This window comes from Corvus cornix, chromosome 5 (assembly GCF_000738735.6).
Source record: "Corvus cornix cornix isolate S_Up_H32 chromosome 5, ASM73873v5, whole genome shotgun sequence".
Taxonomy (NCBI): domain Eukaryota; kingdom Metazoa; phylum Chordata; class Aves; order Passeriformes; family Corvidae; genus Corvus; species Corvus cornix.
Window position 1 is genome coordinate 26,697,887 of NC_046335.1, and position 23,745 is coordinate 26,721,631.

General features: G+C 35.0%; 1 protein-coding gene across 4 annotated transcripts in view; it reads right to left on the reverse strand.

Moving 5' to 3' along the window:
- AKAP6 (A-kinase anchoring protein 6) overlaps window positions 1-23,745 on the reverse strand; it is a 273,048-nt gene that overhangs the window by 121,802 nt on the left and 127,501 nt on the right. For 3 of the 4 annotated variants that reach the window (XM_010392152.4, XM_010392145.4, XM_010392171.4), the window contains exons 6-7: window positions 21,191-21,287; window positions 19,764-19,930 (exon numbers count right to left, since the gene is read on the reverse strand). In XM_010392152.4, the coding sequence (XP_010390454.3) occupies window positions 19,764-19,930; window positions 21,191-21,287 (264 nt within the window). The remainder of the gene's footprint in view (window positions 1-19,763; window positions 19,931-21,190; window positions 21,288-23,745) is intronic. The other variant, XM_039553019.1, reaches the window with a different exon arrangement.

Consider the following 23,745-nt stretch of genomic DNA (forward strand, 5'->3'; position numbering starts at 1 on the left):
CTATTGAAAAGTCTCTTTCAGGAAAAAAAAACTTTGGAAAGTAAATATTTTAGTCAAATTTGACTGCAATGCCAGGGGAAGGTATTGAATTTCCGGGATTTTTCCACATACTACTTTGCTTTTCATTGATACAGCCTAACTTGGCAAATACAATTTTAATAGTTTTTATACTTATCTGAAATCATGGTATTTTGTTGAAAATGTATATCTAACCCTGTTAATTTTTATGTGACATTTCCCCCTTTAAAGATGATTGCCATTTACTGAATTGTACTGAGTTCTACCCATTATGATGTCAACATACATCATCTATTTGAGATGGAGCTTTTGAAGTTTAAATAAGCAAAAGAATAAAACTTCACAGTTAGAAATTATGTGTTTAAATTTGAAATATTTAAGAATACTTCCCTTCAGAAAATGTTATATTAGGAGAGATGCAAAAAAAAATATTAACTCACTAGTGCCTTGGGAATCAACATCTGTGGAAGCTCTCTCTGCCCTTCCTAGAACAGGGACAAGACTTGGAAGATTAATTAACTAACGCTTCAAAACCAATGTGCATAAGTTGAAGTGCATTAACATCCATGTGGACATTCATTCAGGACTAAAGTGGCCTTAATTTGCCGTAGCTTAATCCTTCTCAAAGGAGCTAGAGCAAGCTACAGTGACTTCATAATATCCATATGGGAATTTAATGCTCTTTAACTTTTGCACAATAACTCTATAAATTTAGTAAGATTTCCTAGGTGCTCACCATGCAAACAAGCTTGTAAATGCAAAAGAAATAGTATCACTGCTGACCACTGTGTGTGGGAGCTGATAATTGAAGATAAATTGCATTATGTTCTACCATGTTTAGGTAGCAACCACTGGACTAGAAATTGAAGCAGACTGTACTTGCAGAGTCATAGAGAGAAACAAAGAGTTGGGACATACATATATGATTTTGCTTTGTTTCTGATCTGCTATGTGAACTTCTTAATCATGCTGCCATCTCTTTGCCTCTGATTCCCTCAATATAAAACAGAACCACATCTTGCTTCCTATTCACTTGTTTCTGGTACATGATGCCTTAAGTTTTAACTTTTATATTTTTCAAATTCTGTACTGCTTAGTGTGTAACTCTGAAGTTTCTTGTAGCCTGTTAATTTCTTCTCTCTCATGCTAGGTAGACAAAACAAAGCCTCTCCAGGCCTGCTCTTCAAGGACACCCAGACCGTCCTAGGCCCAAAAAGTATAAACCAAAGAGCCTCTAAGGGGGTTAAGCGGAGGGGAAATTACATCATTAAACTGAAGCTTTAATTGGAGAATTAACCCTGATATGCAAATGAACCAAACCTATAAAAGTGTGAAGAACTTGTGACCTGCCATCCATCTTGGGGTCCATCTTGGCAATAGCTTCTGGCTCCCCAGGGGGTACCTTTGAAGGCCTTTCAAATAAATACCTACTTTTATTCCCTTACTCCTGTCTAGTCTCTGCTTCTAGGAGGCATCTTAAGGCATCAACACATACTACTAATACAGGTTTCCCACACCATAATTTTCTCATAGCTTATACATGTGCCCTGAATAGGGACTAGAAAAGATGAAATCCAGGCACAGGTGCAAGTCTGCAGTGCAGCTGTGATTTTCTACATATGTCTGATCAGCACAGTTTAAAACTTTGGTTTACAAATGTAACATGTGATGGCAAGATTAGTTCACAATCTCTACAAATCAAAGTCACAAATCGGAACCAAATACCATGTGACACTAAGCTATTTCAATTACAGTTAAAAATCAGTACATGTGGTCATTTGACTTTTCTGACAATATTGCTCACATAGCATACGTGAGCCTAACAGTTCATATGACAGTTGTCAAAAGATGACTGATTTATTCATATAGTCAATGATTTTTAAAGGTGGGGTTTTTTCCATTCTTTTGGGGATAATATTATTAGTGTTCTTATAAGGAAGGAACTCTACTCAAGCTGATCTTCCACAAAATTCTCAAAATAGACTAGACAGTATTAAAATTTACATTATTTTATTTAGCACGGCACACTTTAAACCCAGAGAAACATGAAGTACACAATACACCCTGGTACTACCAGAGGATGGGCATTATTATTCATTCCAGACTGCTTATACAGCCCCCATCTCTACCACTCCTCTGGGAAAAGCTTCTGAGAGCAGCTTAGCTTTGCCAGGAGAGCTCTGATCTCAGCATCAGCTTGCACCAGGGAAGTAAGCTTTAGGTCTTCCTAGCCTATTCTGCCCATGTGTTTTCATAACTGTAACTTCTCCAGATACATCTTCATTATTATTCATAACTGTATCATTTGGTGGTGTCATGCATGTTCCCCATTGCTTTACTGCCTCTGAAAACTAAGAATACCCATTCATGACAGGTAATGCAGAGCAGCTCTGTTTCCAGCAAGCTTAGAGCCCTCTTCCTTGTTTAGATAGGATAGTCATTAAACAGGAAAAGATAGCAACCTTATTTCTTGACCCATTATTTTGCTTTATATTGCTTCAATTCCTTATATTTTTATCATTGCTTTTTCAATTTTTCATCATATTCAGCCTGCTTCAGACATCTTCCCTCTCCACAAATTCTTTACTCCAGACTACACAGTTCCAACAGGCAAATGAGAAAGGACTGTAAATATTTCAAAAAACATGAGTTTGACCCCTAATTTTTAGCTACCACAATGCACACATGGAGTGCTACACTTTCTATTGTTGTTTTCTCCCATTTGTCCAAACTCCTACCACCAACAATTTTTGTTATCATTATTCATGGTATGTTTCTACAGACATCACAATTCTGGAAGCCTTTGAGAACTTTCTTAACTCTACTTATGTTTATCTTTAATAACATCATAACATAGATAAATGCATGTGCTAATACTTCAGTGGTGAGTACTATACAGTATTTTTGCTATTATCTGGCCAGTGCTCCACCTCCCCAACTACTCATCTATTTGTCTTCTATTAAGGTCTCCTTAAAAGGAGAACCCTGTGGATGAAATATCCCAAAGACATTAACTGCTAGTGACATTGGGGTTAGTCAAGACATAGTAAAAACTGAAAACTGACTTAGCCTGTATTTTTTTAAACATACATATTACTATGGGACGTAAGGTCCAGAGGAAGGTACATTACACACTGAGGAGAATTTAAAGCATCAACAAAAGGAGTAGGAGAGAAAGTGTACAGCTCTTTGAGTAAACAGTTGTTTAGTAGCAAGTTAAATACAGGAGTTCATTCCTTATACAATCAAGGAATATTTCCACATAGTCACCAAAGGAAAAGAAATTTTGTCCTAATAAAGAGGTTGGCCAGAAAGACTTGTCTACTTAAGAAAATAGTAGTTTTGAACAGCAAAGTATTAAAACACCCTAGGCCCTAGAGGATAACACTTCTTTTGTTTGTGTTTAACATGAAAGATATTTATCTTGACTTCCATTTATTATTAGTTTTATACTCTGATTACGGTTTGACAGAACAAGCCCGTACACTGTGAAATAGAATAGCAAATTGATGGTGATCTTCAAATACACCAGAGCTTGCCATGCAGGATAAAGTAATGATTCTCTGTGTCTTCTGGGGATAGAACAAGAACAACCGTGTATAAACTGCTGTAAGGTAAATTTAGTCAAGAGAGTAAGAAAAAGCTTTCAAGTTTGCTAAGCACTGGAATAAATTGTTTTGGATGTCACAGAATACCCACCACTGGCTGATTGTAAGAAAACAGAAAAACAGCAGAAACAGTTCAGATGCTTTTTAACTTTTTGTGCATTGGGCAGGGAAGAGGGCTAAATGACCTTATGGAATGTCTATTAATACTTCCTTCTATGATTTTTTTGAAAATGTCATGTACCTATGAATTAGAACTACAAAGACTTGCACATCACCTTTTAGAACCTATCTTCTCCCAGTTACAAGGGTAATACATTAGACCATTCCACCAGGCAGCCCCAGAAAAATATTCTGTAATACCGAAGTAGTTCTTTGCATGGCAATATGCACACACCACTTTACAATTTTTCAAGAGGAGTCAGCAGCTCAGCAGAACACACTGTCATTGTGTTATGATGAATGATGTTTTCACAATGATGTGACATGTCTAAATGACACAAACCTGGCTTCCTACCAAAAACGCAAAGAACTTTTTTTTTTTTAAGAAGAAAAATCCATTATCAGTTCTTATGGCAAATTTCTCTGCAAGAAAATGGCAGTAGGCCAACTTAATACAAAGTATTCTCCAAGTCTGTAATTATTAGAAAACAAGTTCAAAGTATTTTAGAAGCAGAAGATGTTTTCATAGAATGGTACATAACTCCACTTGATGAAACTACAGAAATATATAAGAAACTATGGAACTGAAAGTTTAATATTGTCTTGGAAGTTTTGAAAACACCCAGAACATTTCCAAAACCCAGAAATTTTTTCCTGTAGTAAGGTCAATTGGCACTTTTCCTCACCACAAAAAAAACCTTTCAGATAATAAGGCAATAAATAATGACTGTTTGACATAATTTGCTTTATTTGAAGCATTCATATAAAAGCAGCAAAAATCTTTTGGATAGCATGTTCTCCTTTGTTACAAATGCCTTACCCTGAGATTCTTTCCTCCTTGCAACTTTATAAGACTGCTAGATCTCTCTTAATGTCATCGTTTTCCATAAATACAATATAGCTTTTGGCTCTGAAGTTGTACCTTGAAAAGTTGCCATGACAGCATGGAGGATACTGTTCAGCTTGCAGTCCTCAGCAGGCTATGCTGTTCCTTTCTTACCCAAGTCTCAGCACCCACCCAGACATGCACTTGGCAATGCAATTAACTCCTATCATACATCAGCCGTTTCTTTGCTTATCATTCCTCCATGTGAATGAAGCAGTGTTTAGTATTTTGTTCTGTTTGTATGATGGGTTTGATTTTTCATTTTACAGCATGTTACTGTATCGTCAGGTTTGACAGGCAAGGACAAAAAATTCTGTTGCAAGAGTAGAAGGTGGCATGACAAGTGATACTCCTCTGGATCCCTAAGAGTTAATTTTCCAGTCTCACATCTCTTCTCCAGTGCTTCAGCCCTTTAGACTTACTCAGTAGCTTATTCCTGAAATGTCCTAGGGAAAAAGACGACACAAAAAGTTGGACCAGGAGGGCTACTCGGTACTAGCTCAGTCCTTCCATGTAGTAGCTCGTGTTTCCAGTTCCTGGGAGCCCCTGCCATACCCTGATTCTGGTTCTTGTAGTGTCTGGAAGGACAGCAGTAGTACTGTCCCTACGTACTTTCAGCTTGAGATTCTCTATACAACAAGCACTGAACGTAGTATGGAACTATAAATTCAATTCAGAATGAAATCAGCACTGCTGCCACCATGCATCAGGTTTATAAGACAGAGCATTTTAGGAACCATAGGACTACTTTAACTTAGCAACTGTTTTGAGATTGCATGCAACTATATTTATGAAAAGAAGTTCTTTTTAATTCAGAAAATATACTGTCTGCATTTGCTATGGGTCAAGATCGGATTTTTTCCTGAATCAATCACCCAGCCCTAATTCTAATAGAATACCTCTGAATAGTTTAATACTAATAACTGCTCTGTAGAGACTCCTGAAATTATAATATATTAAAGACCTATCAGCCTATCAGAAGAACATGTAATTTTATGTTCATTACTTCTTGGTTCCTGACTACAGAATTTGGATGGTTGCACCTCAATTAAAAGTTGAATCAAAGTTAATATAATTTAAATAAAAACTTCAATAAAAAGTTAAAGTTCTGTTCTTAATAGCATTAATACCCTTTAATGACCGCTATGGTCATTACCACTAGATAACTGACCTTCTTGAACCTCTCTTCACATAGAAACCTTTCTCCCAACACAGGCAATTATTTAGCAGTAATGAGTGCTCTGTAAGAGATTATTGTTTAACCAAGAACCTTGACACACTGCTTTTCCCCTGTTATCTCTATTCTCCAACAAATGGTACATTTTTTTCTATTGTAAGCTTTTTAGTTCTGAGTAGAGAAGGCTGTGGTCTTATTCTTTCCAATGCAGAAGTTCACCATATAATTGGCAAACCTTCAGACATAATTAAAATCTTGAAAATTAGGATGCATGAAACAATGTTTGTGAGCTGCAACTGTGGCCCGGTAAAACAGAGCAGTTCTGAAGACAGGTTTGAGATACCTAGGAATAATGAGGAATAAAAAGAGAAATATTGTTGGGGATGAAAAGACACAATTCTTTAACAGCGTGTGGAAAACGGAGGAAAAAGAAGAATTAATTATAAAAAGACAGAAATATTCAGGAGCATAATGGAAGCCAAAGGAAAAAGTGAATGAAAGAACAAATAAAGAAGAGCAAGGAAAACAGGCAAGACAAATTAAATTTGAGGGGACAGAATTAAATTTCATAATGAAAGAAATCTTTTTGGCAGAGTCCTGGAAGCATTAAATGTTAAAGGATGTTACTGTAGAAGTGTGAGAATTACTGGGTCAGTCAGCTCAACACAAGCCTGGAAGACAAAACTTCTGAATTCTAATTCCAGCTGGCCTAACAACTCATCCTGTGGCTGTGGGGAAAGCTCTTCCCCCTCTTTGCCTCAGTTCCTTTCTCTGGGAAAATTACCTTTTTTTCAAAAGGCGTTATGATGTTTACATATGTTGTGCTTCAAAAATACTAATAGTTACTAATGCCTTTATGTCCTCTTCCTCAGTTTTTAATATAAGATTCATGAAACACTTCCCAATTCAAATTCTCAGGTTGAAGTATCTCAAGCATTTTGCACAAATTCACTTAGAAATACCTTATTCCTTTTTCTTAAATGAAACCTTGTCTAATAAATTTGAGTGAGCATCTTCTAATCAGTACATTTTGAATATTCCGACCACTCTTGTACCTCTTCACATGAGTAGTGTTATGGTCAGATGGTGGAATAAAGCCTGAAGAAACTGGTAGGAACACCAGCGTGCTGTACTTAGAGATAAGATAAAAAATGTCAGATGTTTAAAGTCTGCATGGAACAATTTTACTTTATTTCCTCTATGAGAGGGTATTTTGGCCCAAAACACAAGAAAAAAACTAAGTCCATATAATGCCTTAATCCAGTATATGGAAAAGAATGCCCTAAGTGAGGCCTTTCCTCATTTAAAAGCAGAAAATATCTTCTAATGTCCTGGCTGAATTCCCATCTGCTTTCATTCCTTAGAGAGAAGGCCTTGAAAACTGAAAGGCGGGGGGAAGCATTTTCCTGTTGCTGCTGCTATACACTTATATTTTCCTATGTACAGCTGCTATTTAGAAGAAAACAGAGGAGAAATTTCTCCAAATTATTTTTTCACATTAATACTCCATCTCCTAAAGCCTTGGCTTTTTTCATAGTATAAGTGTTACATTGATTGAGGTTCCTCTGTATTTTCTGAATAAGGGGACAACAGAGAACAACAGGGAGAGGGCTTTCAAAGCAAACTGCCTGTGACTTGCCTTCTATCTGAAATAGCTTGAGTTAGGTTCTTTCATTAATGAGAATACTGCAGGAAAGTATAATATTCTATTCAGTTCTGGAAAATACTACAGGTAGGACTGCAGTGCATAGAGCCTTGTCAACTAGACAGTTTACTACACTGGGAGAAAATGGAGCAAGAAGGATTTTTTTATTTGTATAAAATATATTGTTCTTCCAGGCTGTAGTGAAATAGTTTCTATTTAATTGCAGAGAAATCCTAAGAAGGTTACAGCAGTGAAACATTAAAATTCTAAGGGCAACTAATAACATTAAAACTTTATAGCCCCAGATAGAATAATTTAGACAAAAACAACATGAACATATGTTTTGTGTAATAATAACAAACATTTATAGCTGTCAAGAGAGAAAAACACAGGTTTATGCACACCTTAATGGCGTGCATGGGTGAGCATGAGTATATTTAAAACATAATATATTACAAAATTGACAGCAGGCATGACTCTTCTGGGTACTATGTTAAATCAATGAATAAATTACCAAAAGTGTGTTGTGGCTGTTTGGATGTGTAATTGAGCTTAACGTATGTAGTGTTATTTCAAAAGAAACTGTTCAAGGAGTTTCTAGACCAATCCACTATGCATCTTTACTAAGCTGTTTACAAATAACAATAAATGAAACTGTCTCACAGTAGGAAGGAAGTTTAGTTATATGCATTACATAAATGGGAGAAAAGTTAATTTTAATATGCTTTTCAGGAATTAAAACCAAACTTATTATAATATTCCTAGGATTCACTGAATTGGAAATCAACATTTTTCATGTTTAATTTTATATTTATTTTAATTAGCTGATACTTTACAAACAAAAGCCTTTGTAGCAATACATGTCAGGAATAAGAGATAAATACGGATGCTTCATGAAGTATCTATACTGAAGAGTAAGAATCAATGCCCAAATAAATGAACTAGCAGAAGAATGAACTTACATTTATTCTGTTTATTTCCTTAATACATTTCCTGTCCAATGTATAAAAACATTTTATTACATTAGAAAAATATGAACTTTTAAACCTTATTGTTCTTGACTAATTAATAACAAAAACCCATAGATTTTCAAACTAACCCATTAATTGTCATATTCAGAAAAAGCTTATCTTACTACACACAGAATTTTTAAAAGAGAGATTTACCCTATTTTTTGCATCTATCTTTATATTTTGCAGTTCTAGTAGTACTTGATTATACAGTGCTCTAACTGCTTGCATCTCACATCTAAGATAGGAAGGGCAGCCTGCAAAATGTAATACAAGTACTAAATACCCTTGTAAGTCTCCAGGAAAATTTTCCAAACCAACAGCAAGGACAGAAAAGACAAGCTGACCTGACCTCAGTCACCTTCTTGCCCCCTTCCCCCAAACAGAAATTGTGATCCTCGAATGTAAGCAATCATAAATGTACCATTCTAAACTTCTGTTGTGCATCATAGCTATAAGTTAAAGTATTTCAGAACACATGGTGCTGAGCTCTTAATCAGATCTGAACTTTCCCCTTTTCAATTTTCTTTCTTTCTTTTTCCTCAAAATTTTTTTTCATTTTGTAAGGGATGATGTAGACTGTCAGCATCAACCATACCTGTGATTTTCTTAGGGCTCATAAACCAAGGATTAAGGTATTCTGTGCTAAAGGCCTGTCTCCTTTCTATAACATGACTGCAAAGAGGAAAAATAGGATGAAGAAATGAAGTGTACATGCCCAGATGAGCTATTCTTTCTCTCTGGCGTGATGATGGTTCATAAAGCATGCTATGGGGCGATTATAAAAGAATATGGCATACCACCTGTCTTCTGGTCAGAAAACCCATTTTGCATTTAAAGCCATCTTAGGTTAACTGTCATTAACATTTACAGCTGCCCATGGGACATGGCAAAGTGCACTACTGCCACACATATTTTTGTTGTAGTTACTTCCAGGTGTTTAAGGAACAAGTTTAAATTGCTAAATGTGATGCAGTCCCCATTGTATCTCCCACATTAGTTACACTACCTTGGGTAAGCATAATTATCAATAAATGAGATACATCTGAGATACTTTAAGAAAGCCATAATTAAAAATCCAGGCAAAATACTAAAAAAAAAAAAAAAAAGTATTACCCAAAAGTTACTAGACCTAACATACAAACATACATGTGCTTTTACCATAAGCATCTTTCAGGCTTTTAATGTTAGTCTGTATTTCACCAAATGGCCTACTGAAAAAGTTGTTTATTCTTTTTCACAATGTAGATACACACAAAGAACTCAGGTCACACAACACTCAGCACCATATTCTGTTGCCTTCTAATAGATTGGCTTAAAAAACTAGCAAAATCTGTAACATCACTTTGCATTTAAAGTTTAAGTGTAGTCAAGTATACTATGCCACAAGACATTTAAGAATAAATCAGTTTGAAAATGCAGGATGTCCAAGTAGATTTTTCCTTAAAACACTGTTTTACCTGGTTTCTCTTTTGTGACCACCGTAGTGAGGAACAGATGCTTAAAGTACACAGCTAAGACTAGAACTGAAAGATACTACAAGTTAAATCATTGCTAGAAATATTCTGAAAGACTAAAATAAGAAGTGAATTGGAAAAAACAAAGGGAAATGCCACCAAACCATGCTGAATATAAAAGTAATTTAAATAATTTTAAAAGAATAAAAGCATGAAGAAGATAAAATTTGCCTTTATCTTATAGTATCTTTGTTCACATCAATGTTTCTTTTGTTCTCTATTACACATTTAATCACTCCCGGACATCAACCATAACAGCAAAAACTCAAATACCTAACTGATAATTAAGCACAGTAATATTTATAAGAAGTTAGTTTATTCTGTAGATAGGAGCATTAATTTAATGCACAAATACAATGAAAGTAAAATTTCTTTTTTTAAAGATCAGAGGAGTGCCGTGCCAGTCACTCTTTAATGGAATAAAGCAGTAATTTTTGTTTTCAGACCAGTAATAAAAGTTTAATAAAACAAAGTTAGAATGTTATTAACAGAAACAACAATCTTTAGAGATGACAATTGACAACAGCATCCCTATTGAGCTGTACTATTTAAAGTACAGGATTTTTACAAGACCATATCAAAAGGGAAAATTTATATTTTCAAACATGATTTTTTTTCAGAAGCAAAACATGGTGGAACAGTCTGTCACAAAAAGAAAAGAAGAAAGCATCTAAGTACAGAAGGTAAGCTTAGTTTACTCCACTAAATCCTTCATTACCAGAGGTAATTAGGATGAGAGGCATGAGTTGATATTACATTGCTATTACCAGAGCTAGAAAAAAGATAGACTAGGGGAGACAGAAGACAATAACTTTTTAAGTCCAATGCCTAGATCTTATGCCACATCATCTGAACAAGCCAAAATATTTATCATTGTGATGACTGGTAAACAACACGTGGGTAGAAGACACATTCAAATTTTACCTCTTGATTTGACCAGCACCACATTTGTCAGAAGTCAGATATGATGCCTGTGGAGCGCCAGACTTTTAGCCCCCCTGCACTGCCATCTGCGACTGACCTGGCACTGAACCCTGGGAGAAGTCTCCCCACACACTCCTGTACTATATTTCACTTGTGATCCTGTTGAAATCCTGAACTGTCTTGAGGAGCAACAGATGGCATGGAGGGAGAGGGAGCAGGAATAAGAAATGAGAAAGGAAACTTAACTGAAAAGATCTGAATTTCAACTAATTTGCTTTGTTAGTTATCACTATCTTTAAATCCCAACAGACTTGTTTTACCAAGGCATTTTCAGTTAGCTAGGATTCCTTCTTTTCACTTGCTTATTTATTGATTTATTTTAGTGTGTTCCATCAACTTCCGAACTTAAACAACTAATTTTAAAAAAGCTCTGTTTCTGCTGTGGTCTGAAACCTTGAATGAGCTCATGGGATTCTGAGCCCACATAGAAAAGTAGACACTTACAGAGGTGAAGTAACAACAGCCTAACATACTTTCAGAGTTTCAGGTAATAATGTTCGATTCAAATAGCATTATGATAAAATTTGCCCCTTGGGTGTAAGTCAGTTTAAATATCTGTTCTCATCAAGTTCTCAGTCTGCACTTGTTCTCAGTGGAGAGATTTAGATTTAAAACATCTTTCACACTGAACTTGATCTATGTTTTAATAGAAAGTAGCCTTTCTCATTCCTGAAGTAAAAAGTCATCATTTCTTTGCTAACTATGTAAGCATAACTGCTCCTACTAACAGAGATGGCTGTTAAAGAGCCAATAGTTGCCAAAAGCAATCAATATAAAATATTTGGAATTACCAAGGTGTAAAAATTGTAGAAGTATATTATAAATAGCACAGATACCTCAGGGTCCTTGTTCACATCTTCAATTCAAATATGATTTTTGATATTTTTGCAGTAAATGTGCTGGTTAAAAAAGCACCTATGTTTCATAACAGGATTGAATATTGTGCTCAATAGTAGATACAATTTAGAGCTGCAAAAAATATTATTTTTAAAGTGTGGCACTCTCAATTTTATACTTGGTAGTGAGATAATAGATAAGGTTGTTGTCAGATTTAATGAAAAAATATTAGAATCTTTGCTACTTTTTAGAAATTCAACTTGTTAAAAATGATTGAAATTATTTTAGATACTATGAAAACAACACTGTCATATAGAATTTGCAGGACACTGATGGATATATGAGAAAACAATATCTCTGAGCTAAAATGGGACCCAGATTTTCTTGACCAAGACTTCAGGGACGTAATTTCTTGAAAAACTAGAAAAATATTTAGTTAACTTCTGATATAGAGAAGTTTTACCAGGGCTCATATAACCTGAAAGACGAGGTTTAGGGTGGAGCTATTATTCATTTGTCATCTCTTACTGCAGTCCAAACAGTGACTGCTTAGATTCATTCCTTTTTCCGTAAAGAGAGGTTCTGAATTAAACACAAAACCATTCCTCCTGCCAACTAAAAAGCATACAATTAAGTACTCAAGAGAAACAGCTTCCAATAAACAACAGTGAATCTACCATGTGGAACCTGATAATACATCTAACAGCCCCTTTTTTTTTTTTGAACCTTTGATGCACTTGCTTTCAATCATTCTGGAAAAAAACTATGACTATTTGAACAAAAGAAACATTTTCAGAATAGAGCTCTTGCAGATATGTAACACTTAAAATCATCTATCAACTGAAAATTACTTCTAAAAGCAGTGGTCTAGTGTTGCCAATCCATTTACAAGCCCACATGCATAATCCAGCACCTTAGCCAGGAGTTATCATGCAACAAAAATGTAGTTATTATTGCAACATTTTATCCTCAAAACATTGGGTTAGATTCATCCTAGTCGGCCTCAGTAATACAGGCTGTGAATTTCCAGTTAGTGGGGAGGAAGGCAGTAGAAGAGAACCACACGTCCTCTTTCTCTATGAAGTAACCAACCACCACCACAATCCATAACTGGCTCACAGAGGCACAAGAGGAGGCTAACAAGGACATAATTTTATTTACAGCCTTTCCTGGAAGATCTCAGCTGTGTAAATCCTTATGAACAGCCATATGAAATGCAACATTCTCCCTCTGGAAGAAGAAAATTAGTTCTGACACCTGCTTCCTTTCAGGGTATGTTGAGGAGTAAGCCCTTGCAAAAGAGCTGACCAAGGGAAGACTTTAAGGTCCAGTTTGCTTATGCCTGTGTTTGGTAAAAAGGCCATGGTCTAATGACACAAAAGTCCATATTTTATCAGCTTGGAGACTTAAAATCACCCAAAAATTACTAGCTCAGTTAAAGTATTTTAACATAGCACAAAAATGCAAAATACAAGAGAGAAGAATCATGGCAGCTTTATGAATATTATTCTGTATGAAACATCAACTTAAGATTGTATATGCTTAGAAGCTTAAAGGAAATATTCTGTGCTTGAAAGATTATATGGTTACTTTGGCTTTGCCTCTGTTTTTGAAAGCTTCTGCTTAGTTGAAGATAATTTTGCTTCAAAGTATGATGAGACACATTCTTGTCAAGGCACTGGCTTTTTCAATAAAACCCCTGTACCAGAAAGGTACTAAACAGTACTAAAACTCTGTTTTCTTTCTATCTATACTAAAATTATCACACAAAATATTTCAACTAACTCTCAGGGTCTGATATAGTACTACAGTAAACAAAGCTTTTCTGCTCAGTTGCCACAGTCACATCTTTCATACCCTTCAGTAGATCCCTTTCTTCCATATTCTTCAACAAAGACTCTCTATATGTCAGTCCCATTCAATAATCCATATCCAGACTCTCTCCAGCAATGCTAGTTTCTGCTTTCAAACTTATTTTAAACCATTTTTCTCTTTCCTTTTATTCATCCACTCTAAAATGGTGTGTATAATTATGGTGTCATCTCTCAAATCCTTCCTGAAGATACTTTTGTTTACAATGATAGGTAGGTCTGTGCACAATCTAGATGATGTCTGTAATATTAAAATTAAACTTATTAAGCAAGGTATTAAAAACTAGAAAACTGAGGAACTTGAAGTGTCTAACTGTGCTAAAAGACACAAAGTTTCCTTCTTCTTGCTTCCTTTTTTGATTCTTTTCATTGTTACATCAACATAGCTTGTTTTGATTAGCTTGGAAATTCTTAATGGATGTTTTCAATCCTCTATTTGGATAATAATATCAAAAGAACTCAGTCATGTTTCACATGCTCCAGTAAAAGCACTAAAAGACAGGCCTATTCCTCGCAAAACCAAAATTATGTCTATTGATTTACAGAAGGATTTTGTAAATACCACTACCTTTTTTATCCCGTTGTCCAAATCATATATGGTTCAAATTCCCACCATAGAAGCTGACAGACCAAGACTAATGTAATATCATATACTGAAATACCTAAAGCCAAGCAAAATAATAACTGCGATTATTTTTTTTCTAGTACAGCAGAATTCATGGCATCATTTGTACTTAAGACTGAGATGACAGTATCTTTAGTCTAGACTCCCAAAGTTTCCAAAGATTCAGAATTGAAATATTACATGAATGCTTTAAAACTGTTCCGCTGTTAGGCACAATAATAGTATTTATGTACAGATAGCATTTTAAATATTCAACAATATAAGACTATGCCTCAATCAGAGCCTTCTATTCTAATTACAGGAGAGCACTTCCCTATTATTGTCTTTGAAGTAGTGAATGGTGAACCGCAGACTTGCTGTAATACTGTGCAGCACAGAAATACGTCGCAGGATATTATAAGATATTGTTTTCACCAGTGAAAGGTAGCAACTTTTTAACTGTGCCCAAGACTATCCAGTTTTTCTGAACAGAAGAGACTAACACATTCAGCTGAAACTGCAAAGAATTAAGGCGGCAGATGGTAATTACTGATACTGGAAGTAAGCCTGGGTAAAGGTGGTTAGAACTTCAGTTTAATGTCTCATCTACGAGGTGTAGCACTCATGAGATAAAACTCTCCCATATTTAGATGGGAATGTGGCTCATTATGGACACATTAGAAGAAAGAATTACTTCTTCTAAAGCACAAATACCAACTTTTCTTTTCCAAAAAAAAGACTTGATTAAGCCATGCAACAAAGATAGACCAGAATGGCATGTGTATCACCAGATGAAAAGCCCTTTCCATATGTCTGTGTGACAGAGATGAAAGTCTTATTTCCATTTCATTATTTTTTCAAATTGTTACTGAATAAGTAATGGTTATTTATTTGACATTTTATTCCACAGTGTTACAAACATGAGACACAGGATTTAATCCACAAGTCTGATCCTGACTTTATGCATGTGGAAAAATAGAGAAAGAGAGACTGTAGGTTAAATAAATTCAGTTCGAGATGTAAAGTTTTAAAATTCTGCTGCGATTTAAGTAACTCCAGCAAGCTAAGTAAAATGATCCTTCTATTATATGTTATTCCTGCCCTTCCACTAGAAACAAGTGAAGGAGAAGAAAATGAAGGCCAGTTACATATGCCATTTGACAACTTCAAAGCACAACCCACTACAATAATATATGCAATACTCCAATTGCATACATTGGACACCAAAAAGTTTTCCAAGTGGTTATGTAAGTAAAAATACTAGATTCTCAGAATGCTAGAATTCATGGTCTCTGTTATCTGTCAGTAATATTTAAATCTGCCCAGTAATAAACTTCCCCTGTTTTTAAATAATGAAAGAAATCAGAAAAAAGTACTGGTATGTTGCTTTTAATATTACAGCCCATGCACCATACTCATGAAATACAGAGTTGATAAAAGACTTTGAGGAAAAGAAAATTATCTACTCACAAATATAATATTTCTCCGCACTAATCACAAAGATACCAAAACACTTCATTTGTATATTCCTTTTATATCAAAGTATTAATCTAACCGTGGCAATCATAGCAGCCTGATTGAATTGCCAGGACAAGTTACAAGACTGAAGTAAAAAAGAAAAGACTGTTACCATTCTCTAAACTTTACTCTGTTCTGTTGTCCATTTCACAAATTCATCTTCATATTAACAGACTGACCAGGATATAATTTTTCTGGACTGTGGTGTTTGGTCCACCCACTAGGTCTGAGACCAGTGTCACTATAAAACTGCCTGTGAAGCAGTATTTCCAGAATCCCAAATAGTGATCGATACTAAACAGCTTCACCAAGTTTCAATTTTTAAATGAAAGTCACTTTTCTGTGTACTGAAGAGTGTTTGTTTAGAATGATTGTAAAAGCTGTAAAATTATATGCAACTGAGTGGGAAATGATCCTGGAAGTGTGTGGTGTTTAATTACATACCAAGAGGAAATTACACTGGTTTTCTTTTTCGCTTCATACAAAGGCCTGTTTAACCACTTCAAATTCTGTTCCTGAGCCACCTACTATTTCTGTGACTTTCAGTTTACTTTGTTAAATGTGTTTTTACCTCTTCCTCCAATACTCTTCAAATCCTGACTGCTTCTATCATTAACCCATTGACAAGTCTATTTTAGAGTTAACACATTCTTCCCAAGACTTTTTTTTTACCTGGAACAACTAAGTCAGATTTCAATGTTCTATGTATTAAGTCCAGTGTCTTAACCAGTTATATGCTTAGTTTTCTGAAGCTGGAATGGAAAATAAGAAATGTTTTTCAGTAATAAAGCAATTATTCTGGAAATAAACATGTCCAGAAGTAAAAACTATATATATATTTGCAGAGTATACCATTATTCTTTTGACCTACCAGCCTTTAAGTTCTGATGCTATACTCTTAAGCTTTTACCAAAACAACCCACAGAACTTAATTCAAACATTTACTTGCAGAACAAACATATGCAGATCTCAAAAATTATAGTAATGAACTAACTGTACAAATGCATGCTGGGAGCAGAACTTGCAACTGACCCTAAGAATATTATTCCATACAATAATACAGTAATAATATGGTTCAGTGAAGGAGAATGTGTACTATGGGCAAATGCTATTAAGATTTGTATGCTTTTAAAGGATATCAGTTACAAGACTAATTTGCAGGCTCTTCAGAAAGCAATGAATTTTTCCACCAAACTATGAGTTAAATAGATCAGGGTAATATTTGGGCATTTACACTCACAGCCACTAGATAAGAAAGTACATCATGTTTTTTTCAATACCACTCTTTAGTGTTTATTGAAAGCAATACTGTTCCAGTAGTCTTTTCGTGATGCAGAAGTGACACAATTTAAGAGATCACTTACAAAAAACAAGTGGTCTCAGACATCTTCAGAAGGTGAAAAAATGAAAAATACACACATATATGAAAACATTCATCCTATTTTCCAGATATTTTAGAATATTACTTACTATTTCCATCAAAAGAAAACACATACTGTAGCTAAGTGTCTCAAGATTCAGGACAGTAGTGTATTGTATGTCTCATGTACTAATCATAATGTTCGATCAGTACTTGTTGGAATGTGTAATTTTTAAAAGCACTTCTCAATGGAGTAAGAAGGCAAAACTTTATATCCTTCAATTTAAACTGAATACAGTCATCAATTCTTCATTTATAAAAATGACAGAATAATAGTTTTAGTAAATACTTAGATAACTGACTGTTTTCCTAATATTTTACAGAGAATGCAATATTTTAGAAGAGCTTAGGCATCAGCAATGTTTAAAATCAATCCTAAGTCTTCTATAGCACCACTACAAAACTTACATACCATAAAATGAAAAATTTCCTAAGCAAAATCCGAATTCTTGACTACTAATGTTGACAATATATTTCTAGAACATCCGTTTCCTGCTCCCACTCTTCACTGCTCTCATTAAAAATGCCACAGTGCTATGAAAACATGTTTTTAAAAGTCCTAAGGGAAAATTTTCCTAGGGTCTTTGAAATTCCCTCTTTTCCTATTTCTTTACAGATTTCTAACACCAGCACTGTTCCTGTAGTTTCTCAAAAAAAGACAAAAATAAAAATACCCTCTAGGTATAATCTTTAGGTTTTCTATTACACTTCTCAGGTTCTTTTTGGTTTTTGAAACAAATGTAAACTGAAACGTGCAGCTATATTATCAACTATATTTTAGTTTTAGTTAATATTTTAGCGTGAAGTAGACGGTATTCAACCACTCTACTGCACATACTTACAAGAATCTTATAGGAATGTAATTTAATCACTGAGTTAACCTGAAAATATTTTTAGTTTCATCTTATTTTTGGTCCACTTTTTTAAAATTTAATTGTAGACACAAACAAACCAACCAAACAAAAAAACCACATTGCTTCAGGTTCCTATCTCTATGATAAAAAGCACAGGGCAAGGAGCTATCATCTATGTATATGAAAAATGTACTGCAACATAAACCCTTTCTCCATTTCTCTCTTTTCGAGCAAATATTTGAATATAATAGTTCCCAGCTAGGGATTCCACAATTTTCATAGCAAAATCAGGCTGGATTTTAAAATACTTTTTACATTATAATTTTGATTAAGCAGTTAAACTCTTGGGCATGGATTTGGCAAGATGTTCAGAGATGTGGGATCATATTACTGGCAGGATGAAAACTTGTCTTTGAGCTAGTTTGTTTAGTTTAAGAGATCTCATTATGAAATCAAGTGTTGCTCCACCACCTACTTCCTGAAGGAAGAGCCATATGGCCCAAGAGCACTTTCCATCATGCAAGTGATGAGGGATATCAGTTCAAATTCTGTCTCCTGCATATATGTGTTTTCCTGTATTTTTGTTTCATTTTTCTCCTTGGCTCTTCCTCCATCTCTAAGACCATTCTTGCTATGCAGAATTATAGTAAGAAATCACCAGAACTTTTCATGCAATCATAGCCAAGGGTCACTCTACAAACTACTCTCTAGGAAGCACTGAATACCAATGCTAAGAATTGTCTAAGATCAGAACCAGAAAACGCACTCAGCACACTGTCTCTGTTGTTTCCAGAAACAGAAACCATGAATTTTTCTAAACATTTCAGCTGGATGTGTGGCAAGATATTGAGTTATTGGATTGCTCTCTTGCATATTCTTTGCTTAGGAAACAACTCTGCTTACGACTGATGGTGATGAAAGGTCATGGACCTTAAGCCAGAAGTTTCTATAGTGTGTAGTATCTCTACACTGCTTGCACCAATTTAAATAAGCATGGTCTGTATTTAAAATGCTCTTACAAATACTAAGTTTGGCAACTGGTACCTACTATAGCTCTCTTTAATAATTAATATCCACAAAATGATGGCAGGTGTCAATAACTTACCATTAAAGTACTTGTATTCAACACAAGCACTATTATGGACGACTTAAACTTGGAGCAAAAAGATTTGTGGAAAGGCATATGACCTTCCTCCTACTACAATGGCCATCCCCTAATTAAGCAATGCATCTGATAGTCATTAACAGGAATGAGATAATGAATCACTTTCTCTCTTCTTTGTTAATTTGCTGTAACCAAGCGGCTAATGGATGTCAGAGCTGAGTGATTGCACTGATTATAGTGATTTATAGTTGCAACAAAACAATTTAAAAGCATTCTGATTATTCATGTTAAAGATGCTTTATGTTTTGTTTACTAAATGTTTTATGTTCCCCCTCGTGCCCCTCTACACACAATGAGACAGGTCTTGCTGGAAAACTTGAAAGTTCTAAGATTTTTTATTGTTTCAGAGTAAGGCATTTCATTTTGTTTATAAAAAAAAAGTTTACCCAGTAGAAATGAAAAGCCTTAGGGTGGAAAGAAAACTTCAGTGGTGCCTAGTTCAAAAGAAGACGGAAATAAGAGGAAATAAGGCAAACTTCAAGCCACTTACCTTAGGGCTCCCAGTCCCTTCCTCATTCTCTGCAGACACATCAGTAGCCAGTATCTCTGCTTTGATGATATCCAGAGCCCTAAGAATCCAGCTGTGTTGCCGTTTGATTTGCCTCTGTAGTTCCTTCCATTGACTTGCAATCATCTGCAGCATGTCCTTCAGTCCTTCTCCAAAATGAAGGGGGAAAAAGGGGAAGCTGTAAACTCAACAGAATCTTTAAATATTATCCTTTATTCAAATAATTCACAGGACATTTAAAATAATAAACGCAAGAAGAGTTTTAATGTGTTTACTCATCTATAAATCCAAGCTTTACTATTGTTCATCCTGCAAAACAATGCTATAGTGACAAATATTTCTCTTAGCCATCACGTTAAATTTTGATTGAGTTTCAGCTGACAATTTCAAGAGAAAAATTCCACATAAGCTGTCATTTCTCTGCTGTTGGGAACACTGGTAATCTCCCCCTCTAATATCCAGTATTTGTCTTGAAACATTTTGTAATCCTCCAAAGACAATTTCCTTACCTCCAACTCCTTTAAATATTTCCTGTAGTTTACACATTACTGTTTTCTACATCTGAGATGGCATGCACAACCCTCCTTTGCTATGGCCTCTCTATCTTTTTGGAGCTATACATAGAAGTCAGTAATTTCCTATAGCTTTCAAATTACACAGATCTTTCTGATGCTGCGAAACAATAGAGGCACACGTATAACATGATGAGAAAACAGTATAGCAAAGAATAACTTCAACCTGGATGAAAAGCATGTTAAGTAGGCCAAAATTAAGATGGCATTCCATAGCAGTATACGCTGATTAAAACCCTATTAGTAGACAAGTCACGCAAACATCTAAAGGTATAGGAGGTGCTAGGGATAAAGGGAAATCAGTATATCTCTCTCCCTCCTCTCAATTTAAGGCCTCTGAAGAAAAAGACAAGCCTAACCAAAGGAAAAAGGTGTTTTTAATTTTAATCTAGTCCTCATAAATATATTTAAATCAATGTAAGAATTAGTTTAAGTGGTAAAATAAAGCTTTAACAATGCAATTACTCATGCAGAGTATGTAAATACATATATCTATATTTGAAATCCTAGTTCATTATCTTAATGTTATTTCCATAGCACCTACATCAAAGAATATGTCAGTGTGAAGTTTTCAGTGATGTGATTTCAATTGAAACTCAGCTGAACAGCAAGACCAAAATAAAATGAACAGACTATTTGCAGGCAGTATTTCATTTTATAAGTATCACTGCATTGTATGCAGTATATGAAACATTTATAAATCTTGAAGGTCAATCTGATAATGTAAATATTAATAATACATAAGGAAGTGAATATATGCAGTAATTTACAGCAATGCTTCTTCATTCTTTAATAGTCTGGAGACATAAAGACTTGCAATATTTCAGAAGGATTTACCTGATTTGTGAGATACAATAAGCTCAAGAAGTTGGCGTCCTTCCTCTACCACTGCTTCTTTTAAAGCACAGTGGCTATCTACGTTCAACTTAAAACTCTGCAAAAATAAAAGAAAAGGGGGAAAAGAAAGAGAGAGGGAGAAAACCTCAGCATCAGCCATTGGAGAGGCAGTTATCATAAAAAACATATACAAAATTACTTGCTGGTTTTTATCAAGAACCACATCCCAATTCACCCAATAGCCAAACTAATTTGTGATACTAAAAGCTATTGATATTTTGGATCTGGGCTCAAAATGTTTCCATTAGATCAGCAAAGTGCATCTGTGTTGAAACAGCTGACAAATCTAGACATTCATTAGGTTTTATGAAAAGTCACAACCCTTAGGCTATATCTGGAGTAACAGTGTTCTATAAAATACGCTAAATTTATGCCACCACATATGAGCTCTGTTTTTTTCAGAGTTCTTTGAAATGTTGGTGATAGCACTATTTATGAAACTATAAAAAAATTACAGCATTGAATATATTGGCCTTATGTGCACTTATACAAATCTATTAATATTGTGTTCCTGAGTTAACTCTTATATCCATTTTCAAAGAACAAATCAGTCTTTAGATCTCTGCATTCTTAATTTGTAAAGCAAATATTTTTCAACCTTTTTTTTCCCCTAATATTTTTAGTAGTTTCCAAAGAATCTCTGCTTTAACAGCCAATAAAATATTTTATTTCTTTTTTTATTATTACTTTATTTTTACAAATAGCATTAAGATCTAGTAATAAAGGAACTGGAAACATGATATACTATATGTTATGCCATTTAATATACCAATGATAACTCAGATTAATTTTTTAATCATTTCCCAGAGCCTCTCACAATACTTGCCTTTAAGAAAAAGGAACAAAATACAATAGAGAAAAGGATTCTTGCTGTATGTAATCATAAATTGTGTGCAGACCTAAACATATACAGGCAACATATTTTCTCTTTGAAATGTCTATTGAATAAATGGAAACAGTATTTGACCACTTGGGAAAAAAGAGCTTTTCCTTCTCTTGGGAATAAGTTAACTGGCAGAGATGAAAGGAGACTTTGCAGGAGCACATTCATAGCTTCTGGTTTTTATAAAATTTTATACTTCTTCATATGGTAGTGACCATGTTAGTAGTGGAATGATAGACACCACAGAATACACAAAACCCTTCAATTCTTTGGGACACAACCATTTTCTCTCTTTCCTTACCCTTGCAGTCAGGTTGATTGGCGTAGCAAAAAATAATATTGCCAGAACAGTAATAAAATGAGGTACTTCTACTGTATCTCTACTGTATTTCTCCTGTATTTGGCATGGTTGAAAGAGGCATGTTGCTCAGACAGAGTCTTAATGGTCTTTCAGGCAGCATTGTACCTTACAGTGACAGAATGTTTTCGAGAATTTTCCATTAGAATAAAGAGCAATAAACAGAAATTTTGCTACCTTCAGCATTTTGACTAGCCCAAGTCTCCTTGTAGGGACATCTGAATACACTGTTTTGTACCAGCTCTTGAACAACTGGGCCAGTCAAGAGAAGTCAAAAAGGAAAAAAGATACCTAGTTTATGTCTGTCCCTTTCTTAAATCTAGAGTTTTATGAAACCAAATCTAGAAGTTCTTTTCCTTTCATAAGAGCATGTCTGAACAAGCACTGACAATATTTAATTTACTGTTTACTTAAAACAGGCTTGTACTGAATAGTTTGTAATCATGCACTTCACAGGAAATGCACTATGCGTGTGCCTCACACAGCAAAAGAGAACCTAAAGGACCTGAGAGTAGGTTGTGTAATTTCATATAATTGAAGTTGAGTATAGATGCAGCTGGATGTGGCAGTGTCTCGAGATGATGTGGTTGTGTTTGATAGGAAAATTGGAAAAGATGAGGTATTCTCTTTCATTAGGAAAAAAAAGAGACTTGCTGCCCTAGAAAAGATTCATTTAACATAACACACCAGATACTACAATGCAGCTTGATTTTCAGGTGCACCTATTAACCAGTAATAATGTTAAACTGAAGAAGCAAAATATGATGAATAAAGATGGGGCCAAACTTTTGGTTTCTGACTAGCAATATTCTCCTTGTGCAAAATTCTTATTTTACAGATAAATTATGAGTGGCACAAATGCCATGAACATACATGAAATTTAGCAGAAATAAACTTTCCCCAGCAAAGAGGCAGCATGTCATGGTTTAACCCCAGCCAGAAACTAAGCACCACACACAGCCTCTCACTTAGTCCCCACCCAGTGGGATAGGGAAAAGAATCAGAAAGGTAGAAGCAAGAAAACTTGTGGGTTAAGATAAAGACAGTTTCACAGGAAAAGCAAGAGTCGTGTACACACGCAAAGCAAAATGAGAATTTCATTCACCACTTCTCATGAGAAGGCAGATATTCAGCCATCCCCAGGAAAGCAGGACTTCATCACATGTAATGGTGACTTGGGAAGACAAATGCTGTAACTCCAAACGTCCCTCCCTTCCTCCTTCTTCCCCCAAATTTAGGTACTGTGATGTCATA